This window comes from Anoplopoma fimbria, chromosome 3 (assembly GCF_027596085.1).
Source record: "Anoplopoma fimbria isolate UVic2021 breed Golden Eagle Sablefish chromosome 3, Afim_UVic_2022, whole genome shotgun sequence".
Taxonomy (NCBI): Eukaryota; Metazoa; Chordata; class Actinopteri; order Perciformes; family Anoplopomatidae; genus Anoplopoma; species Anoplopoma fimbria.
The window spans coordinates 936,041-953,587 of NC_072451.1; the positions used below are offsets into that span (position 1 = coordinate 936,041).

At 42.2% G+C, this 17,547-nt stretch overlaps 1 protein-coding gene across 9 annotated transcripts in view; it reads right to left on the reverse strand.

Moving 5' to 3' along the window:
- dlg1b (discs large MAGUK scaffold protein 1b) overlaps positions 1-17,547 on the reverse strand; it is a 92,251-nt gene that overhangs the window by 36,003 nt on the left and 38,701 nt on the right. For 8 of the 9 annotated variants that reach the window (XM_054596681.1, XM_054596683.1, XM_054596679.1 and 5 more), the window contains exon 5: positions 10,699-10,863. In XM_054596681.1, coding sequence (XP_054452656.1) covers positions 10,699-10,863 — 165 coding nt within the window. Of the gene's footprint in view, positions 1-5,760; positions 5,914-10,698; positions 10,864-17,547 lie in introns of all 9 variants that reach the window. The other variant, XM_054596687.1, reaches the window with a different exon arrangement.

Consider the following 17,547-nt stretch of genomic DNA (forward strand, 5'->3'; position numbering starts at 1 on the left):
GTCTTTTAGAGCCTCAACTGAAGCTCGACAAGAAAAACGTTTAGAACTGGAAAGATTCCAGATCTCTACAGAGGACGTCCGATTAAGTTTTGAATACATTTAAACGAGAACATGTGCTGCACGTTGGGACGGTATCTTCTGATGATCAGCACTAATAGAGAAAGAATCACAGTTTTTAAGTCCATGTTGATCGTTTCCACGAAGAAGAGCATCAGAAGAAAAAGCTTTGAATTCATGATGAGGAATAAATATGTCCAGAACCAGCAGCTCCTCTCTCTTCTTCATTTACATACGTTTGTCCTGAATGTAAACCTACATTTCTTACGTGTGTGTGTGTGTGTGTGTGTGTGTGTGTGTGTGTGTGTGTGTGTGTGTGTGTGTGTGCATGTTAAGGCGGTGAACAGCGAGGCGGCGGGGTAGCGCTGCGTGTCAGGAGCCCGGAGGTTGCTAGGCAACGCCGGGGGAAGGCATGTGCTACTGCAGGGGTTCCTTTACATCTGCACAGAACATGATGCTGCTGTTTATGCAGGTGATTCTCTCTCTCTCTCTCTCTCTCTATTTCACGTCGTTCACGCAGAGATTTATTTAACAAATTAAAAAAGAGCAGGATCCCAAATATATTTAAAAAAACACAGAAACACTACGATGTGATTCGACCCCAAGCTGCCGAAAGCTCTGGAACATTCAGCGAACGCCGCCGACACACGTCGTGATCTTCGGATCTAATAACCGTCTCACAGCCGTTGCAGCTTCAACAACAAATCACCGTCCTCATGATTTCGCTCTGTCGTGGTAAACAAACGACTTGGATGTGAGGTTGTGGGCGTTTCTAGATCTGCGGTGGAGAACTGAACCAGATGTGAAGGGGTTTCTGCACGAGTCCTGATCCACCACATGACGCAGCAGCAGCAGCAGCAGCTCTTATTGTAACTTTCCCCACATCTGATCGATACGTTTACAACAACAACACGGAGCAGTGCACGATCATACGTCCACACACACACACTGTGGAATATGACTCACGCTACACGGTGCAGCACCTCCCCCCCTCCCTCCTCACCTTTATGAAGATGTGGTTTCTCATGGTGGGGGGCGGACCTACCAGTAGGCGCCGGTGGAGCCGCTTGGTTCTCCTCAGGGTGCCCATGATGCGGCGGCCCATCTTTTTGGCGTACCACACAGAGTTGAGCATGCTGCTTGTTGCTGCTGCTGCCGTGGTGGAGGTGGAGGTGGAGTGTCGCCTCCTCTCGCTCCTGCTGCAGGCTGCCGGGTGGCGGAGGTGATGCTGGCTGGAGAGCAGACGATGGGAGGGAGGGTGGAGGGGGGGCTTTACTCCACCTTGTGTGTCCCCCTCCTCCTCCTCCTCCTCCTCCTCCTCAGACACAAACACGGGAAGCTGCAGAGATGGCGGAGCTTTGTGGAGGTGCTGCTTCCAGGAAAGAAGCGACGACACACACACACCCGAGGTCGTCCTCCACCTCCTCCTCCTCCACCACCTCCTCCTCCTGGGGTCGCTATGAGAGGCGGCAGCAGACGGTCGCCGGTAAACGGCGGCGGTTGTCGGACGGGCAAAAGAGAGAGCGGAGCCTCCGGGGGCGGATTAACCCGCTGGGGTGAAGGAGCATCGCGGAGCAGCCGGTCGGTCGGCAGCCTCCTCCGTCTGTGTGAGAGCAGACAGCGACAACAGACTGCAGCGCTGACGAGAGGACGGACGTGTGTGTGTGTGTGTGTGTGTGTGTGTGTGTGTGTGTGTGTGTGTGTGTGTGAGAGAGAGAGTGTGCGTTTAAAGAGAGCGCACGCAGGGAGGAAGTTGGTCCTCTGATCTCGTCTCTCTCTGCAGTCTAGAAAACCTCCTCCTCCTCAACCTCCTCCTCCTCATCCTCCTCCTTCCTGGTTCTCAGAGGATCTGGTCCAGCTGACCTCTGTCCTACTTCAGGCCTCACAGTTTTTGACTCCCGGTCCACATACGAGGGGAAACTGTGCAAAAATGCTGAGTAATCTTGGCCGTGACGGGACAGCGCGGTGACCTGTGATGTGTGGAGCGACGGCTGATTCAAACTAGAGCTCACTGTTGAGTGATTTTAGTCATTTAAAACATTTAAATACTTTGGAAAAACTAAGAAAATAACTAAAATGTCAAATACCAGAAGTATGAAACAAATTAAAGTCGATTATAATTCATGAAAACAACTATAATACCATTTAATAAGTGAGGAAACTATAATTTGCAAAACAGACAATTAGATTTTATCAATCAATTCCTTGATTGTGTCTGATTGTATTATTTTATCAATGTACTCATTTTTTTCTAGATAAAATAATTGACGTTTCATGAATGTTAAGAGAAACATTTGTTGTCGACCTTTTGGCGGCGGACCTTCCCGTTGCCATGTCGCTTCAACTACTGCACTCTGTATGTTTATGCTTTATTTATATTTGATAACGTGTGTTTTAGAGTCAAGAGGAAGGCAACGACTAATTCAAAAAACACTGATTGTACAACAAAATGTCCTTTCATGCTTTCTCAACACAAACACCAAACATCCCACATGGAGTGCAACAAGGTTCTGTTCTGGGTCCACTACATTTACATCTGTATGAGTTATAATCCAGAGGAAGAGCGTTGATTTCCATTGCTACGCAGATGACACCCAACTCTACTTGACATCAACTAATAGACACTATGGTACAAACAATAACACGCTGCTGTATTTACACCTGTTGGCATAGCCTAGCAACAATCAATTCAAACTTCATTCAGAAGACAAAACTTTTAAAAGTCGTTTGCTTGTTGTCTTGCATATATACCTGACGAAACATGAATTCAGACTTTTTACTAATCGGCATCATTATGTTGTGTTTTTGGCATCATTTTAATCAGTTTTTTCCAATTAAATCAATTTATTTGGCGTTTATACAGCTGTAGTAAACCAGCCAAGCGTGTCCTGGTAGATACAGTGAAAACAGCCTCTGAATGATGTTATGAACCGATAAAAGACAGCGTTTAGTTTCCCGGGATATCTGGGATTTCAACAACATGTGCAAAGTACCAATAGCTGTTATTTCTTCCATGATTGATCAACCGTCGTTCCTCCTCTGCGGCGCGTCTACAGCGAGTGACGAGAATAAACACAAATGATCCTGCAATCAAACCGCCAACTTCTTCTTTCAAACAAACAAATAATAAATAAACAAAACAACATTAGGCCAGCGCTAAAACCACACAGACATCGTCCACTTCCATCGGCGAAGGTCACCTGATGGAGGTCAACAAGGCCGATAATCAGTCCAAAGAGGAAAATACATTCTGCTGTTGCTCTGATATTCCCAGACTTCCCCTTCCTGGAAAAACCCTCCCCTAATATTCCGAACCAGCTGTAACTCTATTGGCTATAAATAGAGTTGGCCTGTCCTCCCAGCATGCTTTGCTGCAGCTGGGAATGAAGTGTAGCAGAGATGAGAGGAACGAAGGGAGAAGAGGCATTAGTGACGAGTCATTTCACGGCCTCCAAGTCTTTTGTCTCGGTGATAAATAACGACCGAGCCGCCGTAAATCTGTTCGTTGGTGACGAACTGGACCGCATTTAACCGTCACCCTGTTACAGAAAGCCTCACTAAATCTGCCCTTGTCCTTCTCCGCAGGTTCAACCCTCCTCCTCCTCCTCCATTTCCCTGCCGTCAGGATTTTCTTTGTCGCCATTCATCTCCTGTGTTGCCATGGCGCTGCCGAGTACAGCGGGCGAGAGGCGGAGGAAGAGGGGTGTAAAAAATGAAAGGAATAATAATAATTTAAATAAATAAAAAGGAGTGTACAGTACTCCGTCTTTGTGGGATGTGAGGACACGTTGGCGGCGTTATCGCTGCGGCGGAGGCGTCGGAGATAGCCGCCCAATGACGTCAGGCCGCCGCACATCAAACGTGACGGAAACAATGAAGAGCGGGATGAGGAGATTTCTCCAGCGTGAGCAGAAAGAGGAGCGCTGGAGCTAATGCTACGCTGCTCTGTGTTCATTCTGATGGGAAGTAACCAAGTACTTTTACTCAAGCTCTGTACTCAAGTACAACTTTGAGGTACATGTACTTCCCTCGAGTCTTTTCATGGTACTTTCTACTACTACTCCGCTACATTTATACCATTCAGACAGATACAGCTACTTTACAAATCCAAGTTTTTGCACACAAAACATAAGAACAATGGATTTTTCAAGTACAGCTAAAACCATCAGTCCATCTATCAATTTGTTCATAAATCAATTAGTCAATATATCAATTAGTTCATAAATCAATTAGTCCATCAATGAATTAGCTCATCAAAAGACAGTCTATTAATCAATAAGTCCATCAGTCAATCAATAAGTCCATCAGTCTATAATTCAAATCAGCTATGTATTTTATTAGTACTATGTAGCAGAATATTTTAACATGTTAGTACGTTAAATGTAACATATTTTTTACAATGTTTTATTCGTACTTTTACGCTAATAGAATATTTCCCACAGTGGTATTAGTGGTTTTACTTAACAGAGTATATTTTTTACAGCATGGTATTACTTTTACCGTATTAGAATATACCTATAAAACCTAAGTGATTAAACAAACGAGATAAAAACGTGAGCTTTTAGAGGTGCTTGTAGGTGTATGTTTTCCCCCTGCCTTTATGCTAAGCTAGGCTAACCACGTCCTGACTGCAGCATATAAACATGAGTGACGGTCACGTTCTGTAGAGCAGAAACAACTTAAAGCAGCGTGTCTGGACTGAGGCTTTTCTTCATGCACTGATGGATGAAAACATGATGAGATGTAAACACCGACTACGTTTACATGCTCACTAATACTCAATATTCAACTAATACTCAATATTCAACTAATACTCAACTAATACTCATCAGTATGACATCACAGTGATATGTTTCATGTAAACATCATATTCTTTATGGATCATATTCAGATTAAAACATGTGTGACATGTTGATGTTGGGACTAATAAAGGATTATCTTATCTTATGTTGATGTTCTCCAGATTTTAGGATCATTCTTTGTGCACACACACACACACACACACACACACACACACACACACACACACACACACACACACACACACACACACACACACACACACACACACACACACACTAATAAAAACATAGTTTATCTCCTGATGTTCCCCTTTAATTAGTTAGACGTGATAAATGACGTGTTGGGACATCGACCCGTTAAACAGAGAAGAGAACGACGTCAACGTGGGATTCACTGGAGATGAAGATGAGGCATGGAGTACTTTTAGTGTAATAGAGTATTTCACAGTGTGGAAGTAGTACTTTTCACACTAGCAAAAATACTCTTTTAGTGTGAGGACCACTGTACTTTCACACCAAGAGTAATTTTACACAGTAGTATTAGTACTTCTACAGTGTGGTATTAGTACCTTTACTGTATCAGAATACTTTTACAATGTAGTAGTAGTACTTTTACTGTCATATTGTATATTTACTATCTGGTATTAGTACTTTTAAACATCGACCCGTCAAACCCAGAAGAGAAGAAGGTGGGAGTCACTAGTGAGGATGATGATAAGGCCTTTGGTTTAACCTGAATATGAACGGCTGAATGTTAACATGAATATTCATGTTAACAGATTATTAGGAATATTGTCTTTTTGGGAATAAGAACAATAAACGTGTTGCATGTGAACGTGGTCAGTGGGATGTCTGGTTTCCAGCAGTACTGAGGATGAAGTCGGACTACAACAGGCTTTACCTGGATCGGGGGGTAGGGGTTGGAGGAGCAGGAGGGGAGGGGGCTGTCCTCGCCGTGGGAATAGAGGGTGGAGGAGGTGGGGGAGGGGAGCTCCGGGAGGTGCTGCTGTCCTAACGCTGAGGAACCGTCAAAGATGCACTCCAGAGATGCTACCTACAGGATACAAGGAGGAGGAGGAGGAAAGACGGAGTCTCGCAAAGGGTCAAAATATAGAGAAAAGGCAAAGCAGGAGAGAGACAGATTATCAGAGGTCAGACGAGGGGGAGGAGAGGAGGACAAGAGGAGAGGAGAGGATGACAGGAGAGCAGGTGAGGATGAGAGGAGATGAGGACGAGAGGAGGGCAAGAGGAGAGGAGGTGAGGATGACAGGAGAGGAGGTGAGGATGAGAGGAGGATGAGAGTAGAGGAGGTGAGGAGAAGAGGTGAGGAGGAGAGGATGACAGGAAGTGAGGACCAGAGAAGAGGAGGTGAGGACCAGAGAAGGGCAAGAGGAGAGGAGGTGAGGATGAGAGGAGAGGAGGTGAGGATGAGAGGAGGTGAGGACCAGAGGAGAGGAGAGGAGGTGAGGATGAGAGGAGAGGAGGTGAGGACCAGAGGAGAGGAGGTGAGGATGACAGGAGAGGAGAGGAGGTGAGGACCAGAGGAGAGGAGAGGATGACAGGAGAGGAGATGAGGACGAGAGGAGGGCAAGAGGAGAGGAGGTGAGGATGACAGGAGAGGAGGTGAGGATGAGAGGAGGATGAGAGTAGAGGAGGTGAGGAGAGGACCAGAGGAGGGCAAGAGGAGGTGAGGATGACAGGAGGATAGGAAGTGAGGACCAGAGAAGGGCAAGAGGAGAGGAGGTGAGGAGGAGAGGAGGTGAGGATGACAGGAGGATAGGAAGTGAGGACCAGAGGAGAGGAGAGGAGGTGAGGACCAGAAGAGAGGAGGTGAGGACCAGAGGAGAGGAGAGGAGGTGAGGACCAGAGGAGAGGAGGTGAGGACCAGAGAAGGAGGTGAGGACCAGAGAAGGGCAAGAGGAGAGGAGGTGAGGACGAGAGGAGATGAGGAGAGGAGGTGAGGATGAGAGGAGGATAGGAAGTGAGGACCAGAGGAGAGGAGGTGAGGACCAGAAGAGAGGAGAGAGAGAGACAGGTATGTGTAGAGAGACAGAGAGAGAGACAGGTATGTGTAGAGAGACAGAGAGAGAGACAGGTATGTGTAGAGAGACAGATGTCCACGCCGATGAGACGTTGTACTGAGTGTTGATGAGCTACACTGATTTGAATGGATCCAGACTCCATTCAGAAAACCAGCTTTTTAAAAGCTATCGTCTTGTCGTTTTAAAAAAGGACAAAACAAAACATGAATTCAGACTTTTAACAAATCGGCATCAGCAGGTGGTTATTTCTGCATCTTTTTATCCGTTTATTACATTAAATCACCGCTAAATCTGCTCATTTTGGGGTTCATACAGCTGCAGGTAACCATCCAGTGAATCCAGTGTGTCTCAACTGCTTTGAGTTTGGTGTGCGTTTGTTTCAATGTGGACTGGAAAAAAAGTCCTGAAACTAAACTTAGTTCTGGTTTGAGTCTGAACAAGAAGAACAATATAGAATATTGTTATTAATTAAAATGTTATGTTCAGTGTGGGGGGTTGGTTTGGTTTTAATAAGCTATAAAACTTCTGATTAAAACACAGTTATATCTGTTTAACTGGAAAAAAAATCCTGTAAATTTCCCCGCTGCGGGACTAATAAAGGATTATTTTATCTTATCTTATTAAAGCAATTAAATATATGAAATATTTATGTTGACATTTAGAAATGAAATAAAAATAATTTAAGTTTTTATCTCGTTTCATCATTATTTATTATATCCAATTATATTCATTCTTAAGACACTACAGATATTTATTATGTTTGTTTTTTTCAGTTAAACAAATATAACTGTGTTTGAACGATTCTGATCAATGTCATTTAATTATAATTATTATTTGTATTAATATTATTATGTCGTTTCTATGCACACAACTGTACTCTATTTGCTTTCATTTTAAATATATATCGATATTCTTTCAAATTTAAATCATCTATATTTATGTTTATTTTATTTACAACAAAACAAGCAGATTCCTTGTAATGAAAAAAAAAAAGACTGGACAATAAACTGGACTTTTTCCATTCATACTATAGCACTTTTCAACAAATGTTTTTAAACAGTCTTATCAGAATATACGTCAAAAACACGAGTTATCGAGTCTGAATTCTGCAGAAACATCTTTGAATATTCAGACAGGAAGGTGACCAGATGATTTGTGGGGAGTATTAATAAACTACAAGTACAGAGGTCAGTTTGTGTGAACGCCACACGGTGGCAGGAGAGCTCCACGCCGCGGCCCGAACACATTAGTCCTGTTAATCTGCAGAAGAAGAATGTGTGGTGGGACACGCCGCCACCGTCTGATTAATAACAAACACTTTGGAGTTATAAAGAAATATTTAAATATTAATAATGAAACCTTCTGTTTGCTGTCTTTACTTTATGTACAAAAAAAATAAAGAAAGGCAGAGAATTGTTGCTAATGGCAACCGTTACTGTCGAGCCCCGCAGATACATATTCATTTATTAATTTATCTCACTTATCTCATGAGGGAGAGAGAGACAGAGACATAGAGAGAAAGAGAGACAGAGACAGAGAGACAGAGACAGAGAGACATAGAGAGAGACGAAGGAGAGAGAGACAGAGAGAGAGAGACGAGGGAGAGAGACAGAGAGAGAGAGAGAGAGAGAGACGAAGGAGAGAGACAGAGAGACAGAGAGACAGAGACAGAGAGAGACGAGGGAGAGAGAGAGACAGAGAGAGAGAGAGACAGAGAGACAGAGAGACAGAGAGACAGACGAAGGAGAGAGAGAGACGAAGGAGAGAGACAGAGAGAGAGAGACAGAGAGGGAGAGAGAGAGAGACAGAGAGAGACGAGGGAGAGAGAGAGACAGAGAGAGAGAGAGAGAGAGAGACAGACAGACAGACAGACAGACAGAGAGAGAGAGAGAGAGAGAGAGAGAGAGACAGACAGACAGACAGACAGAGAGAGAGAGAGAGAGAGAGAGACACAGTGAGGTATAGAACCATCTTTGGGGGAGTTCGTCTCTTCTTCAGTTCAGTGTTTTTGCCCGTTTGTCCTCCGGTGACGACAGAAAGCAGGAAATCAAACCACCGATATTGTTTTTTTGAGCCCCGACTCCACGACATGAAATACTGAAACGACTCAGGGTCAGCACGGCCTCGTGTAAATGACATCTGACTGGTTTGACCTCGAGGTGGAGGTAAACTGGTGTGTGTGTGTGTGTGTGTGTGTGTGTGTGTGTGTGTGTGTGTGTGTGTGATGGCGTCATGACGGGGGGACGGGACGACAGGTGTGATGAGCATGAACAGGTATGAGCTTTAGAGGTTTAATGAACCACATGTAGGCAACATGGACAAGCAACCTCCATCATCCTCCATCATCCTCCATCTGTGTGTGTGTGTGTGATAAATAAATAAACACATGTATGAACAGAGAAAGTGAAAGATGAAACAGAACAGAGATCATTGTGTGGCTCCTGAAGGACTTGTAGGTTTACTGTGTTTCATATATCACACATATTAAGGATTCTTATTAAAGGTTTTAACAACATATATTATAATATTTAACAGATACAGGTGATAAAGTAGTTAAGCTTAAATTCATCTATTTGTCAAAGGAGTCTGGTAGTTTATAGGGTTGCTGTTATTTTTACAGACAAAGTTGGACGTTTTTTTTCAGCCCGTTTATTTGGATAATAAATCAGTAGTACAATTAAAATAATCAGTATTAACAGATATGTGCATATTTATGTAGAATATTTGAAAGATGTAAAATCTACACTCCCTCCGGCTGTCATGTGACGAGGACTAGCTTTTTATTAGTTTTCTTTATTCTGCATTTATCTTTTTATTTACTTATTAATTCCACAATTTGTATATACTTATTTATTCCTAACTTATATTTTAAAAAAAATGATTTACCTATTAATTTATTCCACTTATTCCAATTTTCTTTATGTCTCTTAATATTTCAACAATTCCTGATTACTTATATATTCTTTTATTTATACCTCCTTATATTTCCCCCTTTTTAGTTACTTATTTATACTTTCATTTACTCATATTTCCACATTTTTTATTTAATTATAATTTGTTTTATTCATACCTCTTTATACATCCATATTTTTTACTTTTTATGTATAACACTTTATATTTTCCATTTTTTAAAATATATTTATTTATTCCTCTTTATTTCAACATTTAATTATTTACTTATATATTATTTTATTCATTCCACTTTATATTTCCCCGTTTTGATTTACCTTTTTATTATTTTATTTCTTCCTCTTTATCTTTCTCCACCTTTTTAATTACTTATTTATACTTTCATTTACTCATATTTCAAATTTTTTATTTAATTATAATTTGTTTTATTCATACCTCTTTATACATCCATATTTTTTACTTTTTATGTATAACACTTTATATTTTCCATTTTTTAAAATATATTTATTTATTCCTCTTTATTTCAACATTTAATTATTTACTTATATATTATTTTATTCATTCCACTTTATATTTCCCCGTTTTGATTTACCTTTTTATTATTTTATTTCTTCCTCTTTATCTTTCTCCACCTTTTTAATTACTTATTTATACTTTCATTTACTCCTCTTTATATTTCCTCATTTTTTATTTAATTAGATATTTTTTATTCATACCTCTTTATACTTTCATATTTGTTACTTACTTATTAATTATTTTATGTGTAACACTTTATATTTTCTATTTTTTTAAATGTATTTATTTATTCCTCTTTATATTTCCATTTCCAACATTTATGGTTAAAAGTGTCCCAGTGGAGGGTTTAATGAACAGATAGATAAACAGACCTTCATGGGGGAGATGTGAGCGTGGGTCACGTATCCGTGCACATTCTCGATCTGGGACAGGTTCTTCTCTGCCACCTGGACCAGCTCCGGCCCCCCAGCCTCCTCCGTCAGCTGGGGGGAGCTCTGGTCCTGGGGGGACGAGTCCTCATCGTGGTGCTTGTACTTCTGAAAACAGGAAACAACACAAACAGCTGGTTATGACGGGTCTCCACCTTTTACTCAGGAAACCAGCGAACCCCAAAACCAGCAGGCAAATTGAAAAGCATGTTTTTTATGAAAACCAATCGCCAAAACTACTACAGAAGGTGTAAAAAAACATCATTATCATCAGATTTTCTTATCTCCAACGGTCCTTGAACACATCTAAAGCAATTTTTTGGTGGAAATAAAATATTCTGGATCCTTGTAGACCAGCTGATATAATCAAACAACAAAGGGATGTGTATCTGACAATGTTGATCTTCAATGATCAGTAATTAGTATCCATGTGATCAGGGATCTCTAATAGTTATATTTACTTGTCCTGATCCGACCTGCAGCTCTACAAATAGGCATCATTGTTTTAAGTTACAAATAGGAAGTGAAATCGACGAGGATTCCTGAAGGAGTCGCTTCCATGTGTGCGTCTACCTGAAACACATCACACACCCATCTGATTTAAGGTGGAAACATAACAGGAATTTAAAATGGAAATGTGATCAAATTGTATTTAACATTTCATACAAATATATTGACAAAACTTTGTATTGAAACGAACAAAAATCAACAATTTTGAGACTCATTTAACGTTGTATTAAACTTTCATTTAACAAAAATAATAAAACGTCCCCCCTCCAAAACAAAAGCCCTCCATACCCTCCCAATGGATGTTTTTATTGATTAAAAAAGTTTTTTTTTATTTAAAAGAATTTGGATTTAAAATGATTGCATTCATTCAAAAACTATTTTTTTTAATTTAAAAATGATTTAATTGATTTAAAAATAATTTTATCAATTTTAACACTCATTTAAAATATATTTCATTGCTTCTGCTGAGAGAAAACTATCGTAGCGGTTTGCTGTAAAGAAATAACTGTAGAATGCTGTTTTTGATCCAATCAGAATTGAGTATTCATCAAAGCTGTAATAATTAGACGCAATTCCTCTTTAATGAATTGCTGGAGACTGATGTGTGCATTCAGCAACTCTTCATCACAAACAGGTTTCAGTTCAATCAAATGATCAGACTTTAACCGAAACTTATCACGAGACGTACTTTTGTTTTTTTACTTTTGTCTTTTCAACCCAAATATGCTGCAACAGTCTCATCACTCTGCTGCCGACAGCGTTAATCACGAGCTGTCAATCACTTTACTGGAGGACGTCTGACTCATTTTCACACAGAAAATGTTCAGACGTGCAGCTGGGTTTAATTTATCAAAGTCTTTAAGCTTTTGACAAGGCAACTGCTTCCGAGATATGGAAATTCATCTACAAGATGAAGATCATGTTGCAACCTCAGATTCTGCAGAGTGAAGCCTTCCGTGTTAATGCTGCATTCTCTCTCCTGTCCACCAGGGGGCGACTCCTCTGGTTGTATAGAAGTCTATGAGAAAATGACTCTACTTCTCTCTTGATTTATTCCCTCAGTAAACATTGTAAACATGAGTTTATGGTCTCAATCTCTAGTTTCAAGTCTTCTTCAATACAGCATGATGTTCATTTAGTAAATGATGCTCCATTTAGAGTCAAATAAGCTTTATATATATATATATATTCATGAACATTGTGAAGTGAGTGAACTCTGAGAGATTGATGGAATGAACCCGATTGTCCTGCACTCATTCAAACACAAAGCAACTGGAACATAAATATTTCAGGTGGTATTATGTATTAATTCTGGAGTGTTTCAGGGCAACAAAACGCCAAATAAAGGAGAAAAACAAAAGCATCCCTCAGCCGCCGACTAACAACAACCTCACATCCCTCCGGCTGCTTCCTCACATCTTCAGGTGACTTTAACTGTTGTTCCCACCCACGGAAAACAACACAACCGTCTGAATGTTGCATGACCACGGAGCAGCAGAAGCAGATGGAGGAACATCAGGAGGCTGCAGGCCAACTGAGCCGTCACGACACTGCGAGGAAGATGAAACGAAAACAACGAAGAAGAAGTAGGAGAAGACGAGGAGGAGGAGAAGAAGAAGACAGAAGGAGAAGAAGACAGAAGAAGGAGAAGACAGAAGGAGAAGACGAGGAGGAGGAGAAGGAGAAGAAGAGGAAGGTGAAGGAGAAGAAAAAGAAGACAGAAGAAGGAGAAGAAGACAGAAGAAGACAGAAGAAGACAGAAGAAGGAGAAGAAGACAGAAGAAGACAGAAGGAGAAGAAGACAGAAGAAGACAGAAGAAGACAGAAGAAGGAGAAGAAGAAGAAGGAGAAGAAGACAGAAGAAGGAGAAGACGACAGAAGAAGGAGAAGACAAGGAGGAGAAAGGAGAAGAAGAAGAAGAAGAAGAGGAAGGTGAAGGAGAAGAAAAAGAAGACAGAAGGAGAAGGAGAAGACAGAAGAAGACAGAAGGAGAAGACGAGGAGGAGGAGGAGGAGGAGAAGAAGAAGAGGAAGGTGAAGGAGAAGAAAAAGAAGAAGAAGAAGACAGAAGACAGAAGGAGAAGAAGACAGAAGGAGAAGGAGAAGACGACAGAAGAAGGAGAAGAAGACAGAAGAAGACAGAAGGAGAAGAAGAAGAAGGAGAAGAAAAAGAAGACAGAAGAAGACAGAAGAAGGAGAAGAAGACAGAAGAAGACAGAAGAAGAAGAAGGAGAAGAAAAAGAAGACAGAAGAAGACAGAAGAAGGAGAAGAAGACAGAAGAAGACAGAAGGAGAAGAAGACAGAAGAAGACAGAAGAAGAAGAAGGAGAAGAAGAAGAAGGAGAAGAAGCCCAGGATGACGGTGCCCGAGAGCAGGAAGTGAGTTAAGAACTGGGTTCAACTCCCTCTGCGTTTGTCACGGCGCTGCACCGTCTGAGCCCACTCAGGATAAATCTGACTCACACAAGCTGCACATTATGTTGAACAGTCGAGTTAGAAATGTAAAAAAAAGCACAGAGAGAGAAAGGCACCAATGTGGCCTACGCTTTGATCGCCCTGTGAACACATCACAGCTTCGTGTCCTTCAGCGAGACACTGAGCCCACTCGCTGCTGTTGAGGGCAGCACTAAATGTTAATGTAGGTTTACCACTGTCTGGCTGAAGAGAGCATCCTCCTCCTCCTCCTCCTCCTCCTCCTCGACAGCTCTCAGAGCAACGAGGAGGAGGAGGCACAACGCCGACCCCAGCCTGCCAAAAGCTGCTATAAATAGGAGCATCACCACGGAGCGGATGTAGCAGGATGTTCAGTAGGAGGAGGAGGAGGAGGAGGGTTTCTGGATGATTCAGGGCTGTGATGAAGAGGAACACAGTAATATCCCACTAGAATATAACGCTTCATGTCGTGCATGCTCTCTATTTGTTTATCAATCAAATAGAGAGCTGTAGTCCAACAGGAAGTTAGCATCACTGGTTCCCTCTGCAAACAGCCAATCAGATTCTTACGTGGGATTTTTGATTATTACAGAATGTTTTTGTTCATCACATTAAACGGGAAGCAAATTTTTTGAGTTGCGTTAGTCGCTGGATCATTTGTGTTTACTCCCATCATTGTTTCATTCCTGCTAAACGCACCGTTGAGGAGCGGCTAAGTCAGTTCTTTCCACCATCAACCATGAAACAAATAACCACTAGTGCTGCTCTGTACATGTTGAAGTCCCAGATATCCTGGAATCTAAACGCCGTCTTGTCTGTATCTATCAAACCACACGTCTCGCTGGTTTTAATTGCAATTAACGGATAAAAAGGACGCCGAAATAACAACATAATGATGCCGATTTGTAAAAAGTATGAATTCAAGTTTTATTAAATTTGGTGACGAAATAATAAGACAATAAAAAAACTACTTTTTAAATGCTTGTTTTTCTGAATAGAGTCTTGAATGATTGGTGCTATGCTAACATTGTAGCTGCTCCATCAACACTCATAATAACGTCATATAGGCGTAAATGTCAACCGCCCCAATACGCAAATGAAGGGAAAGACGCGTAGGAAGTAAGTAAAAATGAGTCATCACTGGGTTTTTTAGGACTCGTTCCTTCAGCTCTCTGTGGAAGTTCAGATACACCAACAGCACAAGCAGGCTAAGTGATGGAGGCAGTAGAACAGAAGCTTTGTGAATGGAGTCTGGTGAAGAGAGCTTTGAAATCAGCTTTGGTTCCTACTAGTACCTAGTAGCGTTAGCAGCACCGCTAGCGGCTAACAGGAGGAGAGCTAGTAGCGTTAGTAGTAGCGTTAGCAGCACCGCTAGCGGCTAACAGGAGGAGAGCTAGTAGCGTTAGCAGCACCGCTTACGGCTCACAGGTTTCCATCAGACCAGCTATCAACCCGTCTGAGGTCAAAGAGAGTCGTCTTCCTAATCCTTCAGATTAACTGCACACGCCGATCACATCCAGAGGGGTCAGAGGTCATCATGACACCGTAACGCCAGCTAACGTCCAATCAGAGCCAGAGGGTCAGAGGTCACGGCTCATTCAAACCGGTTTATAAAGATTACAGACGAAGCTTTCTTTCAAAACAGCTAAAGTTACACAGAATAAAATCACTAACAGTCAAAACTGTTCAAACTTTCTTTTCTCTGACACACAAAGATCCAAAGTGGGTCTACGTTCTCCTCTCGTTGTCTCAAACTCAATAGAACCCTCACTAGTTCAGGAGGAACCAGCAGCAGTTCATCTCAACATCTGGACAACAAGCAGAACATCAGTCTGCAGTAATGACCAGTGTTCTACTGATTGGAGATCAGGTAACGTTAGTCTGATCAGAACTACAGGATGATCAATCAAAGATCATCACTGAGATCACTGATCAGCTGAGAATGAGTTTTAAAGATTTAGGAACTTCTTGTGTTGCTGCTCAAGAAAACTATTTGTTTACAAACAAGAAAAATAAAGAAATGATTATTTTCTTCAACAATTGTCTTTTTTTCTCACAGAATAATCAAAAAGAACCGATAAGAGTATTGATCAGGAACCAAACCAATAAGCAGTATTGGTAAGAGTACTACTCGTATTCCTAATGATACCCATCAGTGTTAGACAGTGTGAAATGGTTTAAAATGTATAATTCATGAAATGGATTGTGGAGAATATTTATCCAGCTGTCTGACAGAGGATATATATATATATATGTATATAAAAAGTTGCGTCTAATAAACACAGAGCGGTCAGAGATCCTGCAGAGACTTAAATATCATTTCTTTCTAAATGTGTCGCGTGTTGAAGGAAACGCAGTCTGACATCAGCATCTCTACAGATCGGCTGATCTCATGTGTGGTTCTTCTTCGTTGGTGTTTCCCCTGCAGAGCACATGTCGTCCACACATGCACGTGCTAACAGCCCGCCCTCTTGACGCTCGGCCAATCAGAGCCTCCGGTTTTTCGGTCGGGTCACTGAAGCAGAGGAGACGACGGAGCGGCGTGTGTTCGGCCAATCGCGTGGCGTGGGGTCGGACGGTAAACGGTTAACGGGGCTTTTACCCCTCAGAGTCCCGTCTGTGGGTTCCTCTCCTCTCTGATGGTGCGTTCACTGACCTGCAGGGATTCTCTGCTTTGTGTCACTCCTCATCTCTGGTTTCTCAAAGAAAATGTCCACGAACACGATGTTGACCAAAGTAGTATAAAAAAGATGATGCATTATGGGAAGTGAAGGATCCTTTTACATTACCGGGGAATACAATTCTGCTGATTCAAATTTAAACAAAATAAAATTATACAAAAAGAAGATCATTTCTTTTTTGTATAATTTTATTTTGTCAAAGTTTTATTCAACTCAAAACACAGAAAACTGATATTTTTTTGTAATTCAATTGTTCTTTTTCTTTTGTTCTAAACATTCTGCTCAGAGCGATTGTTGATTAATTGATCAGAAGTATTTTGAGGGTTGATTAATATTTGAAGTCAGTTTTTAAGCAACGGAAGGTGAAGATTTTCTGCTTTTCTTGGTCTTATCTTTGACTTTATTTAAGTTTTTGGTTTGAGGGACGCCAGCTTGGACGTATTGATCACATTTGATGACATGTTTACAAACGATTCATTGATTAAACCGATCGGGAAAGCTTTTCTTTACTTTCTTTTAACTTTCACAACCAGACCTCTACTTTCTTCTGATTAGTTTCAGAAACAAACGCACCTTGGACGCCGCGACCTCACGAGCAATGTGAAACCGATGACCCTCCCCCTCCTCCCTCCTCCTCCTCCTCGCTGTCCAGATGTTCTCCACCCACCTTGCAGCCGAACATGAGGGAGATGGTGCTGTTGGTGCAGGCCACCTTGCAGTGGCACAGCATGGGGGAGAAACACTCCAGCTTCCTCGAGCCGGGGGACATCTTGTCGGAGCCGGGGCAGTTGGCCGACAGCCGCCTCCTCCGGGAGGAGTGCTGACGGCTCCTCACCCGCCGCCCCGACTCCGGCCGCCGCCCCCACAGCATCTCCTCCTCCTCCTCCACCTCCAGCATCTCCTCCTCCTCCTCCACTGCTGCTGCTGCTGCTGCTCCCTGCTCTCACCATCCGCCCTCATTCCTCGCGTCGCTCCATCGCGGCGGGGAGGAAACGACTCCCAAAGCTCTTCCTTCATTCAGGGAGAAACCTCCCCCTCCTCCCCCTCTCCTCTCCACTGACCCCTCCTCCTCCTCTTCCTCCTTCTTCTTCTGGTAGAATATATTCCTCTTCGTCCTGACCTCCTCTCAGGCGTGCGCCTCGACTCTCCTCTCTCCCTCGTTTGCTCTC